This window comes from Camelus dromedarius, unplaced genomic scaffold, assembly GCF_036321535.1.
Source record: "Camelus dromedarius isolate mCamDro1 unplaced genomic scaffold, mCamDro1.pat HAP1_SCAFFOLD_176, whole genome shotgun sequence".
Lineage (NCBI taxonomy): Eukaryota > Metazoa > Chordata > Mammalia > Artiodactyla > Camelidae > Camelus > Camelus dromedarius.
Genome location: NW_026989746.1, coordinates 572,837 through 595,556, shown reverse-complemented (window position 1 = coordinate 595,556; position 22,720 = coordinate 572,837). Strand labels below are relative to the sequence as shown.

The following is a 22,720-nucleotide window of genomic DNA, read 5'->3' as shown; positions in this document are numbered from 1 at the left end:
AAAACATCGCTCCCTGAGAATCCTCAATACTGGTGCATCGCACACCAGTGTTTCTCAGTGGGACACTCAGATCATCTTCATCAGAATTAGTTAAAGTGCTTCTTAAAATGCAGAATTCTGGGGTGCACACCCTCAGAGTCTCCAGAATTAGGGACCGGCAGTCTGTATTTTCATAGCCACCAAGATCACTAAACATGCTCAGATTTAGCACCGCGGTCTACATCGGGTCACCTAAGCATCGACAATGCTGTCTCATGGGGTGGGGGGGGTGCCATATGTGTCAGTGTGCTGTCCTACCCACGTGTCTCCCCTGATTCTCAGAACTGACAGTGCAGTCCCATTGGGCAAGAAATACCACCATTTCACAATGCATACGCAGGGCGCCTGACTGACAGATACAATCAGTGCTAGGAAAGGGGACAAAACTCAGGTTCCTCATCGCTTGTTTCACTTACTGTGGGACAAATGATCAATTCAAGGGTAATAAATCAGTGTATGAGTGAATAACATGACTCTCGTTAGTCCCACGAGTGCCTGGAAGAGCGAGCCTGGGCACACTGAGAATCATAACAGCCCATCTACTTAATTGTCATCCTCCCCAGATTTATGTAAAGGTTACTTCCACCCAGGCAGTGACCCCTGAAGGGCAAGAATCATGTCTGAACACACTCTCAAATCCAGAACAGAACCTGACGACAATTAGGCTCTGGGGTCTGTGTTTAGCGAGTGTGGAATCTCAGTGATGCCAGCTCTTAGACCTTGCCTTCCCATCCCACCCCTCACGATATGGCCCTTATGACCAGCTCTCCCGGGGCTGGGGCCACGGAACCCATTTACAGGACTGGAAGAATCTGATCATATAAACCATCCCCCAGATTATCATCAAGAGTCACCTGCATTTCAGGGATCAGTAATCCCAGAAGCTTTGCAGTTCAGGCAGGTGAGGGATTTTTATATCAGCTCTGTCTTCTACTGTGACTGCCTGGGTGACATCAGACAAGGAATTCTCAAAAGCCTGAGCTTTTCCTTTCAGGAATAATCTAAATAACAAATCTCGTTGACCACTCAACAAGTGTGATGTGAAGATCAATGATTTACACAGGAGTACAACATTCACTAGGTCATGGATTTAGAATCAGAGAAAAATCATTTGAGAAAGATTGACAGAATGTAGCTTTAATGCAAATTTAAGTATTCTTACCTTTCAGTAAATCATCTTCTTCCCCAACTTATCACTTCACCCAAGTTTAAAAGATGTTTGAGAACAGGGATGAGTGTGCCAGCAATCTGGGACCCAATAACCTAAAATGTCACCTAGGAAAAAGAGGGGAGTAACACATTTTTAAAAAGCATGGTGAGGATGGCGGGGCCATCCCCCAACTCCAGACTAAGAAGCTCTAAGCAATACATTTCCTGCCTGCCTGGGGCATCAGCTGATGTGAAAACCCACCCAGAAACCTCACTGTCCAGCAGCTCCTCCGTAACACAGGCTACACTTTCTCAGAATTAAGAATTGGGGCCAGTAACCACTTTGCTGAAGAATAAAGACAAAGAAGAAGAAGAGCGTTCTGCCCCTCCCCAGGGGAGAGCCCAGACCTTGGGCTGCATGCACTGAGCCTACCTCCCAGGAGAAGGATAAACTGGAGAAGGGCGTCCTGCGAAACTGGGACAGCAAATGTTGAGATGGGAACAAATTGACCGGCTGGCCAGGGACAGCCCCCTCCGTCGCTGCCTTGGCGGCTGCCTCCGCCCCCTCAGCACATCCTGCCCACTTCCGGTGGTTAAGCTGTCAGGGAAACAGTGCTTTGCGACCTGGGGCAACAGAGGCTGCCCCCAGGCCAAGCTGCGGGGGAAATGGGATCTAAACCACCAGCTCCCAAGCGGCAAGCTCCATACCCCCGCCAACAACCCGCCGCCCCCGCAGCCTACAGCACCCCCGGGGCAATATGTCCTGGAGAAGGGTGACCCAGGAATGAGGGGCAGCAGATGCCACCCCCACGTCAGGCCTCCAGAGAGATGGGAGCTTATCCTCCAGCCCGCCAGGGGCAGCCCCCCTCCTCTCCAACCCTTGATGTCACCGCGCCCACCTCCCAGGAGCAACCTGACCGGGTGTGGGGTTTCAGGCTAATCTTGGGCGGGAGAGGCCGTCCCCAGGCCAGGTCAGGGGAGAGGAGAAGAAGTGGCCCCATTAGGCGGGGCAGCCGGCCGTCGCAGCTGCCTCTGCCCCTCGACAGCATCGCGCCCGCCTCCCAGGAGCAAGCTGACCTGGAGACGGGCATCCGGCTTCTTGGGCAGCAGAGTACGCCCCCAGGTTTGGCCGTGGGGAAGAGGAGAGCAAATTGACCGGCTCCGCGCTGCAGGTCCTCTACGCCTGCCGTCGCCTCCCCCACACTTTAAAGGCACTTCCCAGGGCGCCCCTCCCCCAGCAGGCTAAATGGGACAGGTGTGTCTGGTGATCTGAGGCAGGAGAGGCCACTCCCACACCAGGCCATCGGGGAGACGGGAGCCAATCCACCAGCTCCCCAAGGCAGCCCCCTACCCCCACAGCAGCCACCGCTCCTGCCCCCTGACCTCACGGTGGCCGCCTCTAGGGAGCAGGCTGACCTGGAGATGGACGTCCGGCGAACTAGGGACAACAGGGACCGCCCCCAGGGCAAACCACGGGGAGAAATGGGAGCAAATGGACCGGCTCCATGGGAAAACCTGCCGCTGCTGCCACCACCCCCAACGTAACACGCCCGCCTCCTGGGGCCAGGCTGACTAGGATACACGTGTCTCTTAACCCAGGGCAAGAGACACCGCCCCCAGGACAAGCCGCGGGGAAGATGGGAGCAAATGTGCCCGCTCCCCCGCTGCAGGCCCCCGACCCCCGCCACCCGTGCACCCTGACTACCCTGCCTCCCGCCCCCAGCAGGCAAAGTGGGAAAGGGTTGTCCCAGGACCTGGCGCAGCAGAGGCCGCCTGCAGGCCACGCGGCACAGACATGGGAGCTAATCCTCAAGCTCCCCCGGGGCAGCCTCCCTATCCCCGCAGCCACCACCATCCCAGCCCCCTGACTGCACCGCACCCATCTCCCAGGAGCAAGCTCACCTGGAGTCGGACCTCAGGCAAATCTCTGGCGGCAGAGGTCGCCCCCAGGCCAGGCCGCGGGGGAGAGAAGAAATGGAGCAGCTCCCTGGAACGGACCCCAACCCCCAGCCGCCGCCGCCGCCGCCGCCTCCCAGGACCAAGCTCACCTGGAGACCGGCGTCCCGCCTCTACGGCAGCAGAAGCCGCCCCTGGCTCCGCCGCGGGGGAGAGCGGAGCGAATTGACCGGCTTCCGTGCGGCAGCCCCCCTATCCCCGTGGGCCCTGCACCTTAACCACACCGCCTCCACTCCCCACTCAGCTTGCTGAGTGGGACAGGTGTGTGCAGCGACCTGGGGCAGCAGAGGCCGCTCCCAGGCCCGGCAGCCGGGAGAAGGCAGCTATTCCATCAGTTCGCCAGGGGCAGCCCCGCTCCGCCCCCTTGCCGCTGCCACCGCCCACTGACCTAACCGCCCCACCACCCAGGAGCAAGCTTACCTGGAGTCCAACATCTGGCGAATCTCCGGCGGCCAACACCCCCCCAGGCCAGGCTGCAGGGAAGAGAAGAAATCGACCGGCTTGCCCGGGCAGCCTCCCACCCACCGCCGCCGCCGCCGCCGCCGCCGCCCCCTCCGCCACCCCAGACCATTGCACTAATCTCCCGGGGTCAGGCTGACTGCGAGGATGTGCACTTGCCTTCTGACCCTGGCCACGTGCCGGAGCACCTTCCTGCACCCCTACACTCCCTGTACCTCTGCACCCCTGCCACTCTCTGCCCTTCCGCACTGCCTGCACCCCCGCATCCCCTGAACTGCCTGCACCCTCCACAGCCCCTGCACCCCTGCCACCATTTACACCTTTGCACTGCGTACACTCCTGCACCCCTGCTTGTCCCACACACCACCTCTTGGGCCTGTGGCAGTCTCTGCTGTTAGACCAATGCACAGGAACTCACATCTTTGCCAGTATATGATGCATCAGTGGACGTCTGGGGTTGGCTGCAGGAAGGTACATGTTCCCGGTCACTAGCCTGGGCCACTAGGGTGATCTCTGTGAGGTCACCCAGGACGGGCTCAGAGATGCTGTTCTCTGGGAAGAGAGGAGTTGAAACCGGTCTTGAGGGCAGAGCTGTGCTCACCAGGTCGTCCACGCTTCATGTTTTACACAGGGTTTCGGAGAAGTGAAATTGATCCGGCCAAGTAAGACCGGCCTGCTGTGCGCCCACCTCAGTCCTGGGCTCTGAGGCAGACCGACTGGCTCCCACCATCAGGACACAGTTTGGGCATCTGAATGGTCCCTTGGAGGCATCCTATCACTTCTCAGGAAGAAGTCTGGCTGCTTCCACCCTATGGCCCTCCCTCCCACTGTGCTGGCCTCAGGAAGGTTCCTTATTTGGGGAAGAAGGCAGCCCACCCCCTACCCCACCCCTCACCTTTCTCTAACCCAGGCTGGTGCTTTCTCTGCCCTTCAGAGTCTGGAAAGCCATTTCTCTTCAGGTATGTCCCTTCTGAGATGGACTTGCTTCCACTCAATTCTAGGCGAGGATGCACCATGGAATGCACTGGGTAAGAGAACCAAAATAAATAGTTTCTTCTGTGAGGTTTTCTGTTTATCTACTGGGGCTGGGCTGTGTGTAGTTTGCTACAGCTATTCGTGCGAGAGGCTAAAGCCACCCGTGAGTCCTTGTTTCCATCTCCCCGCTGTCTTTGGGTTTTCCCTAGACACTCCTGAGACATTTACTTCTTTTAATTTTATTCCTGTTATAACACAGGGGCCCTACTGAAATGGAGGTAAGGTGTTGGGGGAGTGGGACAGAGCAGGGCATCTGTAGTCCTGTGATTAGTTCTCATTGAGCCTGTGCCCTGAGCTGTGACCTCCACAAGTGTGTCTCTTTCCCCCACCCCAATTTGGGTGACACAGAAGGTATTTCCCTTCCCCCAGGTAGGTTAGGCTCTGGGAAAATAATTTCTCATTAAAAAAAAAAAAACAAAACACAACCACCCACAATGGAAGAGAATGTTCTGGGTGTATTTCAATAGAGCTATTTTTTCCTTTCCTGGCAGGAACCATGAGGAGTTTTCCTATGATCTTCACTCTGAGAACAGGAAACGGTCCTGGAAGTAAAATGCATGAAAAAGAGCAGGGGGCCCCTCTGACTGGCCCCCTGGAGTTGTCACACTCGGACTTCCCCACGCTGAGCCTCCAGCTGGCCTCAGGGACCTGTTAAATCTGCCTGCCCCCGGGGTTCTTACAAAAGCGGGTTCTGCCCTGGGAGCTGTGACTCTCCAAGCCTGCCCGGCTGCCTCTCTGTGTTGGGAGCAGCTTTCCCCCTCAGTTTTCTTGTGGATCTAAGAAGAGCAGTGGGTTTGCAGCTCCCTCAGCTCTGGTGTTGTTTTCAGGACAGAAGGAGCAACTTCTGAGCTCCACACGAGCTGGACCAGAGGCTGGAAGCCTCCCCTCCTCTGCCTCCATGCAGACAATCAGTGGCTGTGGTTCTGGCCGAGTTTCTGAAGATGTGGATTTAAACACACACATCCCAGCCCCCACAGGAGCACACAGTCCCATAAATCCCTACAACTTCCACTGGTAACTACGGAACTGATGAGGACACGGGTTTCGGGGCTGCAGAGGCCTGACTGCATGACTTTCTCCGTGGCCTATTAATGTGGTTGTTATGGGCCTTGTCTGAAGTGGCTTGCTTACCGCACCTGGTACATGGGAAATATAAAATAAGTACTAGAACCTCCACTTTTTCTCCCTCTTGGGCCTTCCAACCTAAAAAGTAATACGTGAACTCAGACGGCCTAGTCACCACAATGAGGTCCGACCAGCCCGGCTCTCCTGAGTGATGGACACTGACTTGCGCATTAACTCGGAACAGTAGGGGAACCGCCTTCCTCTAACTGGGCATCTCCCCACACCAGGCACGCCCTCAGCTGAGAAGGGGCCAACTCCCCCATTGAGGTGTGTGCTGGTGGCTTCAGTGTGACCTGGCCCTGCCGGGACATGAACCTGCAGTGAGGTGGAGTGTCAGGAGGAGTGGGGTCCCTGCTGGGGCAGCAGGGGGCCCGGTAGCACCCTGCGCAGCCTGGTGCCTGAGGCTCCCCAACATCTCCTACGGCCCCCGGGTCGGCTCTGGTCTGGGCCACTCCATGCACCCTCCCAGTATCTTTTCATTAAGTCCCTTTTTTGCTTTTATCAGCCAGAGGTGGCTTCTGTTGCTTGTTCAGTGAAACAGTGCATCAGGAAACCAGACTATTTCTAAGATCAGTAAAATACGAACTTTGGTCAGCTCGCCGGGCAGACCGTGCAGCACAAATTCCCGCACAGGGCTGTGCAAATGCCTTACGTGAAGGGTCCTCATCATCTGTCTTCAGAGATACAGAAGCTCGTGGTTCAGGTAAAACCTCAGGGAGGGATTGAGGAATCCAAAGCTGGTTGGTTTCAAAGACTAACCGGTCAGAACAGACCCCTGAGCTGTGGTCAGAAGCCTGGCTCAATGTCACGCAGACTTAGCACCCTAATGTCCAGTGGGGCCGGTGCTGTTTCCTTTACAGGCTCTCGTTGGGGAGTCACTGTAGCCCCTTACACTCAGCAGGGAATCCAGCCCTCTTAGCCCCCACCCTGAGTGTTCCATGACACAAATCTCGGGAGTGTTTAATTTTCATCTTTGTTTAGGAGGATGAATGTGGGGCAAGAGGAGAGATAAATTCACACTTAGTGACACCAAGTCACAGCCAGTACCTCCTCCTCGGAGAGCTATGTGCTCCCACAGTGGTGGCTGGGGGGCTGGGCAGAGCCCCTCCTCTGGTCACAGAGGGACTCACTCCTCTGACTGCAACTGATGGGTTGGACAACCAATCCAGAGGGGACAGAGCATCTTTCCCGGGAATTTGGAACTGACACACAGAAATTAATTTCACTCATCTGGGGATTGGGAGGAGGGTGGGAATCAAATGAAACCAGAGCAGTAGAGAAAGTTACAAGTGAATGAGAGAGACAGAGAGACTGAACTTGTGAGAGTAAATAGTGTGAAGGAAGGATTACAATCAGGGCACAGAGGAATTCCAGCTCCTGGCAGTCTAGTGTGTCCCAGCCCATCAACAAACCTGCGGGATGGTTAACATCATTCCAGTTTTGCAGATTAGGAAACAGGCTGAAAGAGACGGGGGTTGGCTTTGGGTGCACAGTTAATTTAATTGCCACTGGACCCCTCACTTCCCACTGCCTGAAGGCACCATGATCCTCACAGGGACCCTGCAGTGCTGACAGCCTAGCACCCTGATCAAAGGGACCCTGCGGGAGTGGGAACCTCTCTGAGTTTGGAGAGTTCCCTGCACCGAGATTCCATGCATCAGCCGGCTCCCGCTCACCCCAGGTTAACGTCTCCCCAGCTGTGTAGTCCCCCGACCCGCTTCCCTCCCTGCCAGGCACCCCCGTTCTTACCACCGAGTGTACTGCAGGAATTCAGGCACAGGGATGCCCAAAGCAACACGAGCCCACCGGCTGTACAAACAGCAGACTCCCAGCCCCACCTGCGCTCCATGGGGATAGTAGGTGTCCTCACCTTTCATGTACCTAAGGCAATCTGTTTCTTCAGCTGGAGGCTATAGAGAAAAATAAAAGGTCCAAAACATTGTTCAGTGAGGAATTCCTCCAAGGACCTGACTTCAGAGTCTACAAACAGTTGTGCTGGCCGCTCTTACCCCCGGACATTGGGTGAGGTGGATTATTGATCAGCACAATCGCCGGTGGCCCAGCTCCTGGGCTTGGCTGCCCAGAGGGGACTGGGGGAATGGGTAAGGCCAGGGCACTCAGGAAGAGCACAGAGGACCTGACATCTCGCCTCCGCAGTTGTAAACCCTTCCCCAAATCTCAAGGCATCGGACAGAGTGCAGCCACCACAATAATGAGATGTTCCCATCACTTCACTCACTCCTGTTGGTTCACTTACGTGCTGAGCATCCACTGGGTCACAGGACATGACACACAGGATGGCCGATGGGACAGGCTTGGTACTTCCCCCTGGATCCTGTTCAATCTGATGGAAGAATGATCACTCATAAATGGTTTCTCAAAAGGATACATAGACAGGAGACAAACTGCAGAGTGAATCAAATTTTAAAATATAAATGAAGATCCCCCAGTCTCCCCGCCTAAGGTTAACAGCATAAAGAAAATAGATCTTGCCTTTGATCACCAAGGAAGTGGTCACCCTCTCTCAGGAGGAAAGGAGAGTTAATCTTTGAGCAGGACACAGAAGTGCTCCATCGAATTGGACCAGGACCTCTGCTTTCATTCAGCAAATCTGTATAAGCTCCTACTACTTATGGGAATCTAGTAACTATACCCATTCCCAAGGCTCTTGGGCTTTATTAGTCAACAAAATAGACACGACTCCCCATCACTGGGGGCTCAGAGTTTTAGCAGAGAAAACAGGCAACATGATGGGGGTAGCAAGAGCTTGGGGAAAAATAAGAGTGATATGAGCAAACTCAGGTGATGGTGGTGGGGTGGGAGGCAGGCAGGAGGGAATAAGGCAATCCTGGCAGATCTCAAGGAGTAATGAACTTGAAGCAGAATAGATCCGGAGGAAGAAGGAAGAGCCGGAGCCAGAGGCCCCCAGAGTGATGGGGAGAGTGTGGGCGGAGAGGCAGAGCAGGCCGGGTCCTCGAAGACTTTGGGACGACTTTGGCTCCTAATGGAATGGTGACCCTTTTAGTGAGTTTTGATGGGATGGGTGATGTCCAATTTATGCTTTTGTTTTGAGTTTTCTTGGGAGGAGGTTAATTTATTTATTTTAGTGAAGGTGCTGTAGTTTGAACCCAGGATCTCATGCATGCTAAGCATGCACTGTATCACTGAGCTACACCCACCCCCTCAATGTATGCTTTTAAAGGCTCCCTCTGACTCTGTGTGGATGAGATTGTAGAAAAGCAAAGATGGAAGAAGTAGGCTAATTGGTGTCCAACAAGGGGTTGAAGGTGGCTCCTAGGAGGGTGGGGAACAGGGAGTATGTGGTTAATGATTTCAGAGTAGCCAGAATTTTCTAACAAGCTGGATTTGCTGTCTGTGTGTGTGTAAGAGAAAGAGAGAGAGAGAACATGGTTCCAACATCTGGACCTGGAAAATGGGATGGATGTCCTCTCCATCCACAGGGGATGGGACAAGATGGGGCTGAGCAGGTGGAAAGGGGCTGGAATCAGCTCAGTTCTTCAATGTCATGATTAAGGAGTCTATTAGATATTGCCACAGAAATGCCTAATAGGTAGAGGAGTCTGGGGTTTTTTTTCTTTCTTTTTAACATTAAAAAATATAATTTAAATGTATTAATTTTATTATGTGAATGGATTTGGAATTTTATTTCATGCCAAGGTATATGTTATAATAGCCAAATGGAAAATATATCAGAAAAGGGGAGAAATGAGGGCTTTCACATAAACTGACTGTCCATAACGTAGGTAAAATTTCAATGAAACAGTCTTCAGTGCAAAAACCTCATCTTGGTGTTACATAAAATTAAATGAAAAAGGACTATGTTGATGTATCATTATTTCATGTTACATAGTAGCCCCAAACAAACACACTGTTTAACTATGAGGCTTGTAGAAATACTATTCACTTTATTGACATAAATACAGAAATGCAGAAAGGTTCTAAGGTAGAATAAGCATCTTAGTGGAAATAATAGAGATCTGAGCATTTCACATGATATGTATGGACTGATTCAAAATTTGGAAAAGTAATTTACACAGTAGAACATATGTATGAATGTGAAAGCAAGATGAATGAAAGAAAAAGAATATGAGTATCAGGGAGAGAGTTCCAAATGGAAAAGGCCAATCAGGGAGTTTTGGACAAATCGAGAAATTGATGGCATGTCAATTTCCAAGTCTGGTTGCTTCCACCAAAAGTATAGCAGTGAGATAGAGGAGAGACCCAGGACCCAACTCCGAGGCACATTCGCAGTAAATATTTGGAAAAAAGAGGAGACGTTGGCAAAAGACCAGCCAGTGGATCGAAAGCAGAGCGATGGGCTGGAGGCCAAGTGAAGCAGGAACACGGGGGAGGAGAAATGGAAGAGCTGGGTCAAATGCTGCCAAAGGGCCACGCATGATGAAGACTAAAAACTGACCACTATATTTAGCAACGTGGGGTCACTGATGGCCTTGACAGAGCAGTTTCCATAGAGCGAGGGATCAGGGGGAAAGCCAGAGTGGGTGCCAAAGGGAATGGCTCAAGAGAATATGCAGACAGTGAGTTTAAACGACTCATTAAAGATTTGCTGCAAAGACATGGGGTGGCAATTGGTGGGGGCCAATTAGAGTCAAGGAGTGCTGTTTGTTTCTTTTAAGAGGATGGACTTTTATATACTGATAGGAGCCAACTAGCAGGAGAACAAAATAGATGAGGTAGTGACAGAGAGGATGGATGTGGGAGTGACAGCCCGGAGAAGATTGTATGGATGGGCCCCCTGGTGACTTTTGGATGATCTGGCTTTCGATGTCACCTGTAATAAGAGGTGGGGCAGCGAGAGTGAGGTCACAGACATCAGAAGGCGAGCGGATGTGCTGGGAGTTGCTGGTGAAAGTTCTCTTCTGTTGGCTTCAGTTTGCTTGGTCAAAGTAGAAAAGTAAACTTACCAGCTGAGGGACGAGAAGGAAGAGTTACTGGAGTCATGAGCAGAAGATACAAAAGAGCCTTCAGGGACAATGGGACAGTGAAAAGAGCAGAGGGAGACGGGGGGAGTGTGCTCCCAGAAAGTTACGTTTTATCTTTGAGGTCCCCAAGTGTTGGATGTGTGATTGCCCTTCCTGCTGTCTACGAAATAAAAATTGAGTATGGTTCAGGGAAAATGCTATTTCATTCTAAGAGGCTGCCTGTTTCTCAGGAACGGTCATCTTAAACTGCAAACACTACAAAAATGTTGAAAAGAAGAACTTGTGTACCCAATGACCCACTATTTTCTATAAATTTGGTTGCTATTTAGTTCCCCTATCAATACCACAGAACCGATACTGCCTAGGATGGAGATACATCGATGCTTAAATGGAAATGAAATCTGTATCTTTTTCCTAAACTCCATGGCTTCCTTAACATCCCATTCCCCTTGGAATTTAGGGGTGTCCGGTATAAGAAATAAGAAACAGTTTGAGAAAATCCCGGCTCAGAATTACACAGCACAACCTCAGCTCAGAAGTATAGAGCCATAAAAATGTTTAGAAGCAAAACTCCATAACTACTCTTAAAGAATTTTGCAAACCTGGGCCTGCCCAGATGTTTCCAAACTGGAAAGGTACTCCAATCAGTTGACCGGTACGGGAACCAGAGGCTGGTCAGCCTTTTCTGTAAAAGCCAGAGAGTAAATATTTTCAGTTTTGCAGATCATTTTGTTGTAACCATGCAGGTCTGCAATAAGAAAGCGAAGAGCACTGGGAGACACGAAACAAATGGGCATGCCCACACCCTCCCTTCCACTCAGGGCAGCTTCTCTGTGGTGGGGAGCTTTGCCACAATGACTTGTTTCTTTGTTTCCATTGGTTTCTTTGTTTCCACCTTACTGCTCAAACTCAGAACTTCAAGTGAGCCTGGTCCTTCAGCATCCATGCAGAAAGAAGGCTGAGCGGGGGTGGGGATCCCACCTGACAGAGAAGAGAGATGGCTTGTCACCATGACATGAGACAATCACACCTTCCGGGGTGAAAGGGAACAAAGATAAGGGAGGGGCACAGCAGTGGGACCCCTGGGTCACCTGCCAGGCTTGCTCTCCCTCCACGGCCACCCTGGGGGCCTGGGTGGTGTTGGAACTCAGCTACAGTGATTAGGCTGAGGGGACTCAGGATAAAGGACCCTCCGTCTCCACACCGGGTTCCAAACGCAGCCTCTCTAAGTCTACCCTCTGAATTTCTGGAACTCAGCTGGAAGAATACATGATCAGGCCAGACCCAGAGCCCAAGCCAAACACGACAAGGGTCACGTGGGGTTGTAACCCGGTGCTCAGCGGTCGGGGTCTCCTTGCAAATCTGCAGAAATCCCTGTTCTGCCTCATTCCTGGGAGAAACCCCACATCTCTTCCTGCTCTGTCTGTTCTTCTCTTGAGGCTATTGTCCTGGAGGGATGCAGAGTCCTTGAACCTGGCCCTCCAAACGTACATAAGCAGCCTGTTCAATAAAACAAATTATGCACTTTTTCACATTTGCCAGTTTTTTGATTCCAGAAAGGCTGCGGGACTCTTTCTCACTGTCTCCTGTGCCCCCACCACTTGGTGGCCCTCTCCTCATGGAAACACGATTTCCCACAACTGCACCCTGCCTCCCAGCTTGTCAGAGGGGAGTGACCCACAAAGACACAGGTGTTTGTGAGGATCCTGTCCCCCAGCAGAAAGCCTACTCCTGGAGCCACGGACAGGGATCTGGCCTCCTGAGCCGCTCAGCTCTATTTGAAAGCCTAAACTGGGGACCCCGAACATTGCTGACTGACTTTCTGAGTCACCTGGGCTGGAAGGGCCTGATTTTTCTTTCCAAGAATGGATGTAGCACAGCCTCCATTTTCAGGGCTGACATTCATGACGTATCTAGTTCCCCCAAATGCACCCCAGGAAGGAAAGGCCCTTCCATCCCACTGGTTAGAAACCCAGCCCAGGGGAGTTCCGAAGCACTGCATTGCTGTCAGGTCCAGCATCCCTGCAGAGTGGCCCCTGCCCCTGAATGAGCCCCTTCCCTGGGCCTTCCCTGCCTCGACATGACCACACCCCAGGTGGTGCTGGGGAAGGCAGGGAGTGCAGTGAGGGGAGGGGGGAAGCAGAGCCCCTTGCTCTGGAGTGAGGAGACCACGGAGAAAGGCACACACCACCCCGACCCTATACCCCAAACTCTTAGCCCCGCCAACACAGGGGCCGCTCTGCGCCCTCTCACCGTGGCTCTCCTGTGAGACTGCACCCAACCCGACATCTGGTACCCAAGCCCTACCTCCCCTCTTATGACAGATCCCGTCTTCTTGGAAACTGCCTAGCAGCGCGTATTCAAGGCCGGCAGCGGGCCTGGCGGATCTGCACTTCAGGTGCCCTACCTGGCCAGCCGTGCGTGCCTGGGCTCAGTCCTCTATCTTGCCCACCGGTAGCCTGGGTCCACGTCCGGTGCAAGCGGAGGCCACGGAGCCCAGGCTGATCCCCACACACGGACAGGTGAGGGTGCCCCCGCCCCGCTGCCCCGCTGCCCCGCCCACTGGTGGCAGCAACGCCCCAGCCTCCGGCCGGCGCCACCTGCAGGTCAGGACTTCCGGGCGGCCCTGCCCTCCCCGGCCCCGCCCAGCTGTCCCATAAGCCTCCCCCCACCCCCGTCCTGGCTGCGCCCTGGCTCCCATTGGCTCTGCAAGTTCTGCCCTCGCACAACTAGACTCGGGAGGACGCACGACGCAAGCGCTAGGGGAGGGTCCCGCGGAGTTGCCATGGTTACAGGCGCCACGCTCTGCGCGGGCCGGCGTGCGCTTCTGGGGCGGGTAGCGGGCTCCGGAAGTGTGCAGCTGCCCGGGACCATGGCGGTGCTTGCTGCTGGGGATGGCGGCTTGCTCGGCCGGGCGACTAGTTCTGGCCTGGTCAGTCGGCGGCCGACATCCTGTCTGGGGCGGCGTCCCACAGACGGTAAACGTACGTCCGCGCCGTCGGCGGGGCCGGCGGACATGAACCGGGGTGGGATCGGGGTTGGGGCGGTGGCCGGGGAGGGCTGTGGTGCCGGGGAGCGTGTTGGGGCGGGGCGGGGCAGGGCTTGGGCACAGCCTCAAGCTTTCCTCCCCCTCAGGCAATGGGGCTGGGGCCGCGAGTCTGGGTCGCCCTTGGTGGCCGCGGCCTCCCAGAACCCCCCGGGAAGGGCAGGCGGAGGACCCATCTTAGATGAAGCGGGGCCTTACCCGGGTTTTGAAGAGCCCCAGAATCAGATGTTGGAATGGGGTGGCTTATCAGCCTTGTTTATCTGCAGGGAAATTTCAGTTCCATCCAGATGTTGGTTCCTTCAGTCAACCTCAGGAAAAAGACACAAGGGTCAGTGCCGATAAGCAGTTATCTAGGGCTTGACTCAAAATAAACTATGCGGGGTGTAGGGATGGTAGATGGGACCCTCCCTCTTGAAGTTAGCAGTCTTCTGGGATTAGAGGCCCCAGTTGAGGATTACATCCTCATCTGCAGTAATGGAGCTTGTGAGAAACACACAGAGAAGGGAGGGGTGTTTTGGCGGTAACTCATTACAGAATCCAGGACCCTTGCCTGGCTCTTGTGTAGAAGAGTCTCGCCTTGGATAGGGCAACAGTTATCAAAGTGTATCCAAGGCCCCTGAGGTGCAAGACCATTTTCATAGAAACGCCGGGATGTCACCTGCCTTTTGCACACTCTTGCTCTCCCGAGCTCCTGCGGGGTTTTCCAGGGAAAACCTGGCCTGCGATATCACAAAACAGGGAATGCAGAGGCAGATAGGAGAATTCAGCTCTCACCAGTCCAAAAGAGATTTGCAGAAATTAAAATCACTGCTATTCTTCTCACTAATGATTTTTCTTTTGAAAAATAGAAATATATTTTGTTTAAGAGTATTAATGGTAACATACAGTAGATTGTTAATATTTTTAAGTGAATTCATACACTTTCTCTAACTTCTTATTTAACTTCTAACACAGGAAATAGTGATAGATTAAACTCACATAAATAGCAGCCTTTTGGAGTTCTCAGTAATTGTTAAGAGTGTATAGGGTTCTGTAGAACAAGAAGTTTGAGAGCCCCTGGAGAACGGGTGCTCAGATGCTAGTCGGGTGCTTAGTGGTGTTAGACGGATGCCAAGATGTCTTCCGCAACTGCTCCCGGACTTGAAGTAATTGGCCACATGGAGATGGGTGGGCAGTGCCTCCACTTTACAAACCAGAAGCTGCTGAATGTGTCTGGAGTCTAGGCCATGGGCTGTGCAGGGATTCCCGTTGTATCTGTTCTATCTAAGCCGGGATTCCTGTGCAGAGGCCTGGCCCTGAAGACCCGCTCTCCTTTGCTCCCAGCCAGGTACCTTCTGTGTGACTTCAACCCTCCAGAGGGCTTCAACCTCCTTAGGAACGTCTGCATCCACATTGCCTTCCTCCTGAAGACCCTGCTGAAGATGGAGGAGCCGGTACTGGTGCTATTCCCTTGGGGCCACCTCTACCACTGGCAGAGCCCCGATCCCTGGTCCGACTCCTTTGACCTCCCAAGTCTCAACAGAAACATCCCTGACATTGAGTACGAGCAGTTCGTTGCAGGTGAGGTGGTGGTCATTTAACTGGGGCCAGGTGGTCTTTGTTCTGGTTCCGATCTGAACATCGGGCCATCTTACTTTGGGCTTGTCGGTCTGCTTAGGGGCCCTGCTCATGTTTCCTACACTGCAGGTGAATTTGGTTTTTCCATAGTTTTTTCGGGAAGTCAATTTGAAGTGTATGAGCTCTATGTCCCCTCCCCTCTGAAAACCCTGGCCTCCTGGTGAGATGCAGCGGTGACAAGGAGGCCACTGCCACAGAGGCCCTTGTCCCAGAAAGAGTCGCTCGCTGTGCAGTCAGGGCTGTTCTTACCTGTAGGAAAACACGATGTGTGTGTAGCATGGGCCACGTGCTGGAGAAGATATGTAACTGCCCATCCAGTATAATTTGGTCCTGCTCAAGCTACCCATTTTAAATTTTGTAAGAGGGAAGAGTTCAAGATTTTCTTTGAATAAAGGTATTTAGAGCTTATCAATTTTTTTTAAATTGAAATGTGTTTGATTTACAATGTTTTGTTAGTTTCAGTTATACAGCTGTTTTGTTAGTTTCAGGTATGCAGCATAGTGATTCAGTTGTACATATACATAGTCTATTCTTTTTCAGGTTCTTTTCCATTATAGGTTGCAAGATACTGAATATTCTTCCCTGTGTTCTACAGTGAATCCTTGTCGTTTGTCTGTTTTACATATAGTAATTTGTATCTGTTAATCCCAAACTCCTAAGTTTGTTTTATAAGTCTGTGAGTCTGTTTTTTGTTTTATAGATAAGTCCATTTGTATCATTTTTTTAAAAATTCCACATATAAATGATATCATATGATACTTGTCTTTGTCTAACTTATTTCACTTAGTGAGATAATCTCCAGTTCCATCCATGTTGCTGTAAATGGCCTTATTTCCTTCTTTGTTATGACTGTTATATCTAAATACCGCATCTTTATCCAGTCATCTGTCAGTGAATGTTTAGGTTGCTTCTATGTCTTGGCCATTGTAAACAGTGCTCCTGTGAAAATTGGGGTGCAGATATCTTTTGGAATGAAGGTTCCCTCTGGTTATATGCCCAGGAGTGGGATTGCTGGATTAGGTAATAAGCCTTTTTTTTTTTTTTTTTTTTTGTCTTTTGAGGAATCTCCATACTGTTTTCCACAGTGGCTGCAACAAACTACATTCCCACCAACAATGTAGGAGGGTTTCCTTTCCTCCACAGCCTCTCCGGCATTTATGGTTTGTGGACTTTTGAATGATGGCCATTCTGACTGGTGTGAGATGATAACATTGTAGTTTTGAGTTGCATTTCTCTGATAATTGAACGATATTAAGCATTTTTTATATGCCTATTGGCCATCTGTGTGTCTTCATTGGAGAATTGCTTGTTTAGTTGTTCTGCCCATTTTTGGATTTGGTTGTTTATTTTTTTCTTATTAAGTTGTATGGACTATTTATATAGTCTAGAAATTAAGCCATGGTCAGTCTCATCTTTTGCAAATATTTTCTCCCATTCCATAGGTTGTCTTTTAGTTTTACTTATGGTTTCTATTGCTGTGCAAAAGTTTATAAGTTTAATTAGGTCTCATTTATTTATTTTGGCTTTTATTTCTGTTGCTTGGGTTACTTAGATTGCCCTACGAAAACATTGCTGAGATGTATGTCAAATAATGTTTTGCCTATGTTTTCTTGTGAGAAGTTTATAGTGTCGTGTGTAATATTTAAGTCTTTAAGCCATTTTGAGTTTGTTTCTTTTTGGTTTTTTTGCGACTCTAATGTATGCTTTTGATTTGTGGTTACCTTATTCTTCAAATATATCAGCCCATTACTATATCTATTTCCTTTAGACTGATAATCACGTAGGCTCCAACACATCCTAAGAATAACGAAGAAAAAAAAGAAAGAAAAAAATCTACATTTTCTTGCTCCCCTCTCCCATTCCCAACTCTTTTTATTTTGATGTCCTTTTTCATTTTTACATCTTTATGTTTATTCTCTTGCAACTCGTTATTGCATTTCCAACTATGGTTTTCCTGTTTCTATAGCATCCTGCTTCCTTTCTGTTTAGAATAGAACTTTTTAATGTCTCTGTTAGGTTCAATATTGCTGAGTTATCTCACCTCCCCCTCCCCCCTTCCCCCCAGGCCTCTGAATCCTCAGTCCAGGGAAGCTAAACCATTCTAGCCTTCATCGGTTCTGGGAAAGCAATCTTCAGAGTGGGAAAAGACATTGAAAAATAATATTCTGTGAGTTGCATTCTACCCTTGCCCAGAGATGAGAAACATCTGAAGGTGGAGGAAAACAGTTGGAGGTGGGGAACACAAAGTCTTTTCTCCTTTTGCTACTGAAGAAATGATTGCTTTTGTAATTAGTGATGATGCCCTTTAAATTGGTGAGATCGAGATTCCACAGCTTCAGCGCCTGTGAATAACCAGCTGGGAGAAAGCTCTCTAGGGCCCCTGCAGTGGGAAAGGCAGCCCCTCTGAGCACCTGTTGTTCTGTATTCTTCCTGCCTCCACACGGGTTCCCTAGGCACCGTGCAGGACGATGCAGTTACCCAAGGTGGAGGACGGGGAGACCCCTGCTGTGTGGCGAGCCACAGAAGCCCACACTTGAAGGACAAAATGTAGAGTAGTGGGGCGGTCATAGGAACAGGGGATGGTTGAGACCCAGGATGGTGTCCTGGAGTCCAGCAGCCAAGGCTGGTGGGGCAGATGGGGCCCTGGGGCATGGGCAGTCCTCGAGGGATCTGAAGCAAAGATAGGAACCAAGAGACTGGATTCGTGTGGGGGTACGACACCCCTTGGAGGCTGCGGGGCAGCTCAGTGGGCCCAGGGGGAGCAGGCACTTCCCCAAAGCTGGGTTGACAGGTCACAACCAACTCACTGGGGACCGAGAGGCACTGAGTCATTTTTAACTTTTTGTCCCTCTTCCTGGAAAAGAAACTGCTGCCTGTTAAATAGCCTGTGTCGTTAGTGAGAATTAAAGACATGAAGCAAGATTGCCTCAAAAGTCATCCATTGTGTAGTTGTTAATAAGGGTCAAATGAAAACTTGAATAGATGAAATGAAGCATTCATCAGAGGATTTGAAACTCCTTTAAAATAAAAATTCTTGCTGCCTTTGTTCTTCATTTCAGGGTTCACTTGGTGATAATAATCATAACCAAAGCAACAGCAAACCCTTACAGAACTCTGTCCTGCTGTTCCAGGAACGCTGTGTTCATGACAACCCAATGAGTTGGCACCACTATGAGTTCCACTTTAAAGGTAAGGACATTCATTAGTCACACGGCTAATAAATGGCAGAGCTGGGACTTGAACCCGAGCTCTCTGGACCCAGAGACCCCTCTCAGCCCCTTCACTGCAGCTCATCACTTGGCATGCCCGACACAGGCCAGCATTTACGAGCAGCGTGACCTTGGCCAAGGCTGCTTCACTGCTTGGTCTCTGATTCCTCATCTGTAGAATGGGGGTGTGGGCAGTGAACTCTGTGAGCTCAGTGGTCACTTCCTCCAGCTCTGCAATTCTACTGCTTTGAGTTAGTATAGTAAGTATCCGAGCCCCTACATGGCCCACACATGGGCTGGCGCTTTGCTAGGCCCTGGGTTACGGAGCAAAGTAAGATCCGCCTGCTCCTCCGAGGAGCCTGTGTCCCTCCACGGCAAACAGCTGCGAGGCCCAGGCTCCCTCGCTGGCGGTCGGGGGCTGGGCAGGAAAGTCTGATAAGAGAAGATGGAGGCAGAGCCCCTCCGGGAACAGTGGTGGCCACACAGCTCTCAGGAGCGAGAGCCTCTGTCCAGGCTGCTGAGAGGGGGATCCTCATGAGGCCAGTAGTCCCCCCAACCTAAGCCCTCAGGACAAAGATCCAGCCATCCCTGCAGTGTCACCATAGAGCCAGTCCATCCTCATCACTGTGCCTCTGTGCTCCTTTGTCCTGGGGCCTCTCTTCCCCCTACACCCAGAAGACTCTTCTCCCTCTCTTCTCTGAGTGCCCCCTCACTTCACCCGTGGTCCCTGCTTCCTGGGCCACCATCACTGGAGTTGACGCTTTGCACCTTCACAACCCCTGTTTGATCAGGAGCCTGGGTTGGCCTCCTTGTGCTCACTTTCCACCTTCAGATGATTGCTCCTCCCCTCGTGGGAGCACATGGAAAACCCAGATCCTTTCCTAGCAGTGCCTGCCACCCTGGCCTCCCTGCTCATCTGCCTCAGTCAGGAGCACCTGGACCACCAGCTCTGTATTGCCTCGCCTCCTACCATCAAGACGTCAAAGTTCATTCTCCTTCCACCACCCAGTATGGTCATTGTAGGGTCTTCTTCTCTGTCAGCCTGAGCCAGCCACCCCCCATTCACCCTACCCCCGGGCTCATACCCGGGCGTGTCTCCACCCAAGGTCCAGCCTCTCTCCTTTAAGTGCCCACCTCTAGCCGTCCAGCTTCTTCTCCACCAGCCTCCCTGGCCCTCCTTCACCCTCACTGGGGCATCATGCGCTGACTCCTCTGCTTTCCTGCCTGTCCACGTTCCTCTTACTTCCACTTCCCCACCTTCCAGCTCTGCATCCACAGTCAGCACTCTCTTTATGACAGACAAAACCCCCTTGAGCCTTGACCTTTTCAGTTCCTCACCAGGCCGACTTCCATCTCGGTTCACCCAGCTCTACTTGTTCTGAGCCTGCAGGCAGCAGGCTCTCCCAGCACAGATTTCCAAGACTACAAATCAATGCCCACCATGTTGCCGCTGCCAGGCAATCCTCCAGGATTTCTCTAGTGAGCACATTTCCCCACTTATCACTCAGTGGTGTCAACATTCTCTGCTCTCTGCACACCTCTAACCTTCCCTCTGTCTCTTCCCTGACTCCCAGCAGATGGCCTTGCCTCCTGCTTCAGAGAGAATGACATGTCACTGGAAAGGAACTGGCTCACCTGCAGCAAACCTGCTCACCTCACCTTTTATCTGTCCCTCTCCCACCTGGACTCTAGCTGTAGTTGTTCTTAATTCAGTGAGTTTAGTTGACATATATATACACACTTAAAAGCATAGCACACTATCGGCTACCTTCTAGGGGTTACTTTTTCAATTTAACATGGAGTGTGTGATTCATCCACTTCATTGCATGTACCTGCAGTTCATTTGTTTTAACTGATCTTAAATGTTGTGTGTGTGAAAGTAACACAAGGCAAGGGTAAGCCAGGATTCAGGATGCTGGTTACTTCCTGTGAGAAAAGGCCAAGAGCAGGATAGGGAAAGAGGACACAGTATGTCACTGTCAATATTCCTGTTATGATGCTGGGTGATAGGTTCATAACTGTGTCTTATAATATTAATTTTAATACATAAATACCTCTGACAGGCACCTAAGATGAGAATGTGTCATGAACCAAGACATACAATGGGTAATATTACATCATTATTGTTATGTAATCTTGTTATATTATATATTAATCATAATCTTACATTATTTGTTATGGGTTATATATTATATAGATGCATGAATTATATATTATGTGTATAAACACCTACATATGTATTATATACTATCTGCTAATAAATAAACAGAAGATAATATGCTAGTATATCTTCTATTATGTATTATTTAATAAATAATAACATACTCTATCCTGTTATATGACATGGAACATAATCTTTAATAAAATAAGAAATCTGTCAATATATATTGGTAATTAATAAAATTAAAAAAAACAGCCCGCAGCTTTTAACGCCGACACCGCTCCAGCTGTCACTGTGATTTCTCTTCCCTTTCATGGCCGAGGCCCTCACAGTGCTGTCCGTTCCCCCTTTCATCTCCTTATCCTGAACCTTCCTCCTCCTCCCATCCCATGCTGCCTTCTGCCCCGTGGCCCCTCTAGTCACCAGCGGCCTCTGGGGCACTGACCTGCGGGCACGGTCTCAGGCCCCAGCTCACCTGCCTGTCCGCCGCCTCTGCCACCGCTGGTGGGGGCGGGGCGGGGGTCAGAGTGCACCCCTTGTCCTGGAAGAGAACACAGCACAGACTGTGACCAGCAGCAGGTGTGGCCCAGAACTGCAGGACTTGGGGGAGAGCCAGACTGTCTGCATCCAGACCTGGGGCACTTGGAGTGTGAAGAAGCCCCGTCCTCACTGCCCCTGAAGTGAGGAAAACACCCTCAGGTGAGTTAAAGTGCTTATGACCTAGGTCTGTTGGCTGGAAAGGACAAACGGGCCCCTAAGGGGAGGGTAGTTGATGTTCCAGGCCCCACCAAAGCCCTAAGGGCTGGCGGGGAACCAGGCCGGACGCTCCACTGGACCCAGTGCCCCCTCGGGGGTGGGGCCTTCGGGAACAAGCAGAAAGCCCTCTGTCTCTGGGGGGGAACGGGGCAGTGTGGGAGCATCCCTGCAGCGAGTCAAGTGAAGTCAGGGCCTGTGGGATCCATTTGTATGGCCACATCGAGCCTCAGCAGAAGCCACAGCAGGAGTGGATTCCTGTCTCTCCAGCTGTCATCCTCGTGTCTGAGTGCCAGGCTTCAGACCTGATCCCCTGGGGCGCTAGGACAGTTATAGACAGAGGCGGCTCGGGGAGGCCTCAAGAGGGTGGTACTGGCCTTCCTGCCAACACGATTACATGAAGATCAAACAGTCCATCGATGGGAAGAAAATAAGAACCATGGTCACCTCTGGACCCCAAGCTTAGACGTGGTGCATGGGGGACATCTATCGACAATTCAGCGAGGTTCTGGCCAGAGCTAGAGGCCAGGGCAGCAAGCCGGGAGTGACACTGGGGAGCATCATTGTGCAGAGGCTGGACTGGGTGTCTGCAGGCTCCTCCCAGGAGAAGCCTCAGAGTTTGGGAGGTGGCTAACATGGTTCCTTCATGTCACCAGCAAGTGGTGCCACCTGTGGAAAATCAGCTGTGATCCTGAGATGGGTCAGCCCTGGGTGATGTGATAAAGGCTCCTACAAGAGGGGGCGCCAGATGGACAGTGAACCAACCAACAGGCTGATGAGATTCCCACCTGTGTTTATCGTGCTTTCGTAGCCAAGAATGAGGAGAGAGTTGAATGGCTCACCATGAATATTTTAACAACTTTAGAGAGTTCCATGTCTCACTGCATTTAAGTGTCACCTGGAAGAATTCAAGCAGTGTCTAGACCCAGGGGAGGCAAACGGCCTCTCGGTTCCTCTTCAACCTGGCAAACCCAGCAGCCCTCTATGGCCAGACCTTGGCAAGTGCCTTCCCTTGTTATAACAAAACCCTTCCCCCGCACGCCTGTGGTAAGCTTTTGTTTTATTTAATTAATGGGAATGAAGGTACCTTACAGCCTCCACAGACTTTTCCTTAGGGCTTCTCTCCTTAGACCCGGGCCCCCCGCTGCCCTGGGTCCTGCACTGCAGAAGGTTCCCCTGGCCCTGACACTTCCTCTGGCCACGCCCT

At 51.3% G+C, this 22,720-nt stretch overlaps 2 protein-coding genes across 14 annotated transcripts in view; one reads left to right on the top strand and one right to left on the bottom strand.

Moving 5' to 3' along the window:
• The window catches only part of LOC135320516 (uncharacterized), a 140,293-nt gene extending 126,926 nt beyond the window's left edge, over positions 1 to 13,367 (bottom strand). The window contains exons 1-12 of the mRNA XM_064483637.1: positions 13,135 to 13,367; positions 11,533 to 11,708; positions 11,330 to 11,412; positions 10,577 to 10,712; positions 8,021 to 8,107; positions 7,513 to 7,673; positions 7,176 to 7,222; positions 4,499 to 4,627; positions 4,022 to 4,155; positions 3,565 to 3,617; positions 1,622 to 1,786; positions 1,202 to 1,314 (exon numbers count right to left, since the gene is read on the bottom strand). Of these exons, the coding sequence (XP_064339707.1) occupies positions 1,311 to 1,314; positions 1,622 to 1,786; positions 3,565 to 3,617; positions 4,022 to 4,155; positions 4,499 to 4,627; positions 7,176 to 7,222; positions 7,513 to 7,673; positions 8,021 to 8,107; positions 10,577 to 10,618 (822 nt within the window). The 5' untranslated portion in view covers positions 10,619 to 10,712; positions 11,330 to 11,412; positions 11,533 to 11,708; positions 13,135 to 13,367 and the 3' untranslated portion in view covers positions 1,202 to 1,310. The remainder of the gene's footprint in view (positions 1 to 1,201; positions 1,315 to 1,621; positions 1,787 to 3,564; positions 3,618 to 4,021; positions 4,156 to 4,498; positions 4,628 to 7,175; positions 7,223 to 7,512; positions 7,674 to 8,020; positions 8,108 to 10,576; positions 10,713 to 11,329; positions 11,413 to 11,532; positions 11,709 to 13,134) is intronic.
• Positions 13,368 to 13,484: 117 nt separating this feature from the next.
• On the top strand, positions 13,485 to 20,984 carry LOC135320517 (GDP-fucose protein O-fucosyltransferase 2-like). 13 transcript variants are annotated; one of them, XR_010379686.1, is made up of 5 exons: positions 13,498 to 13,711; positions 15,101 to 15,333; positions 17,456 to 17,622; positions 18,450 to 18,579; positions 19,488 to 20,984. XR_010379686.1 is itself a non-coding variant. In XM_064483642.1 (5 exons), the coding sequence occupies exons 1-3, from the start codon at positions 13,513 to 13,515 to the stop codon at positions 18,536 to 18,538; spliced, it is 453 nt and encodes a 150-aa protein (XP_064339712.1). In that variant the 5' UTR covers positions 13,500 to 13,512; the 3' UTR covers positions 18,539 to 18,579; positions 19,488 to 20,078; positions 20,177 to 20,984. The 13 variants fall into 13 exon arrangements, 12 of the variants coding, with proteins under 12 accessions (XP_064339717.1, XP_064339712.1, XP_064339711.1 ...); XM_064483642.1 differs by lacking the exon at positions 17,456 to 17,622 and having other exon boundaries at positions 13,500 to 13,711; positions 15,097 to 15,333; positions 18,522 to 18,579; positions 19,488 to 20,078; positions 20,177 to 20,984; XM_064483649.1 differs by having other exon boundaries at positions 13,502 to 13,711; positions 15,097 to 15,333; positions 17,456 to 17,557.
• The last annotated feature ends 1,736 nt before the right edge of the window (positions 20,985 to 22,720 follow it).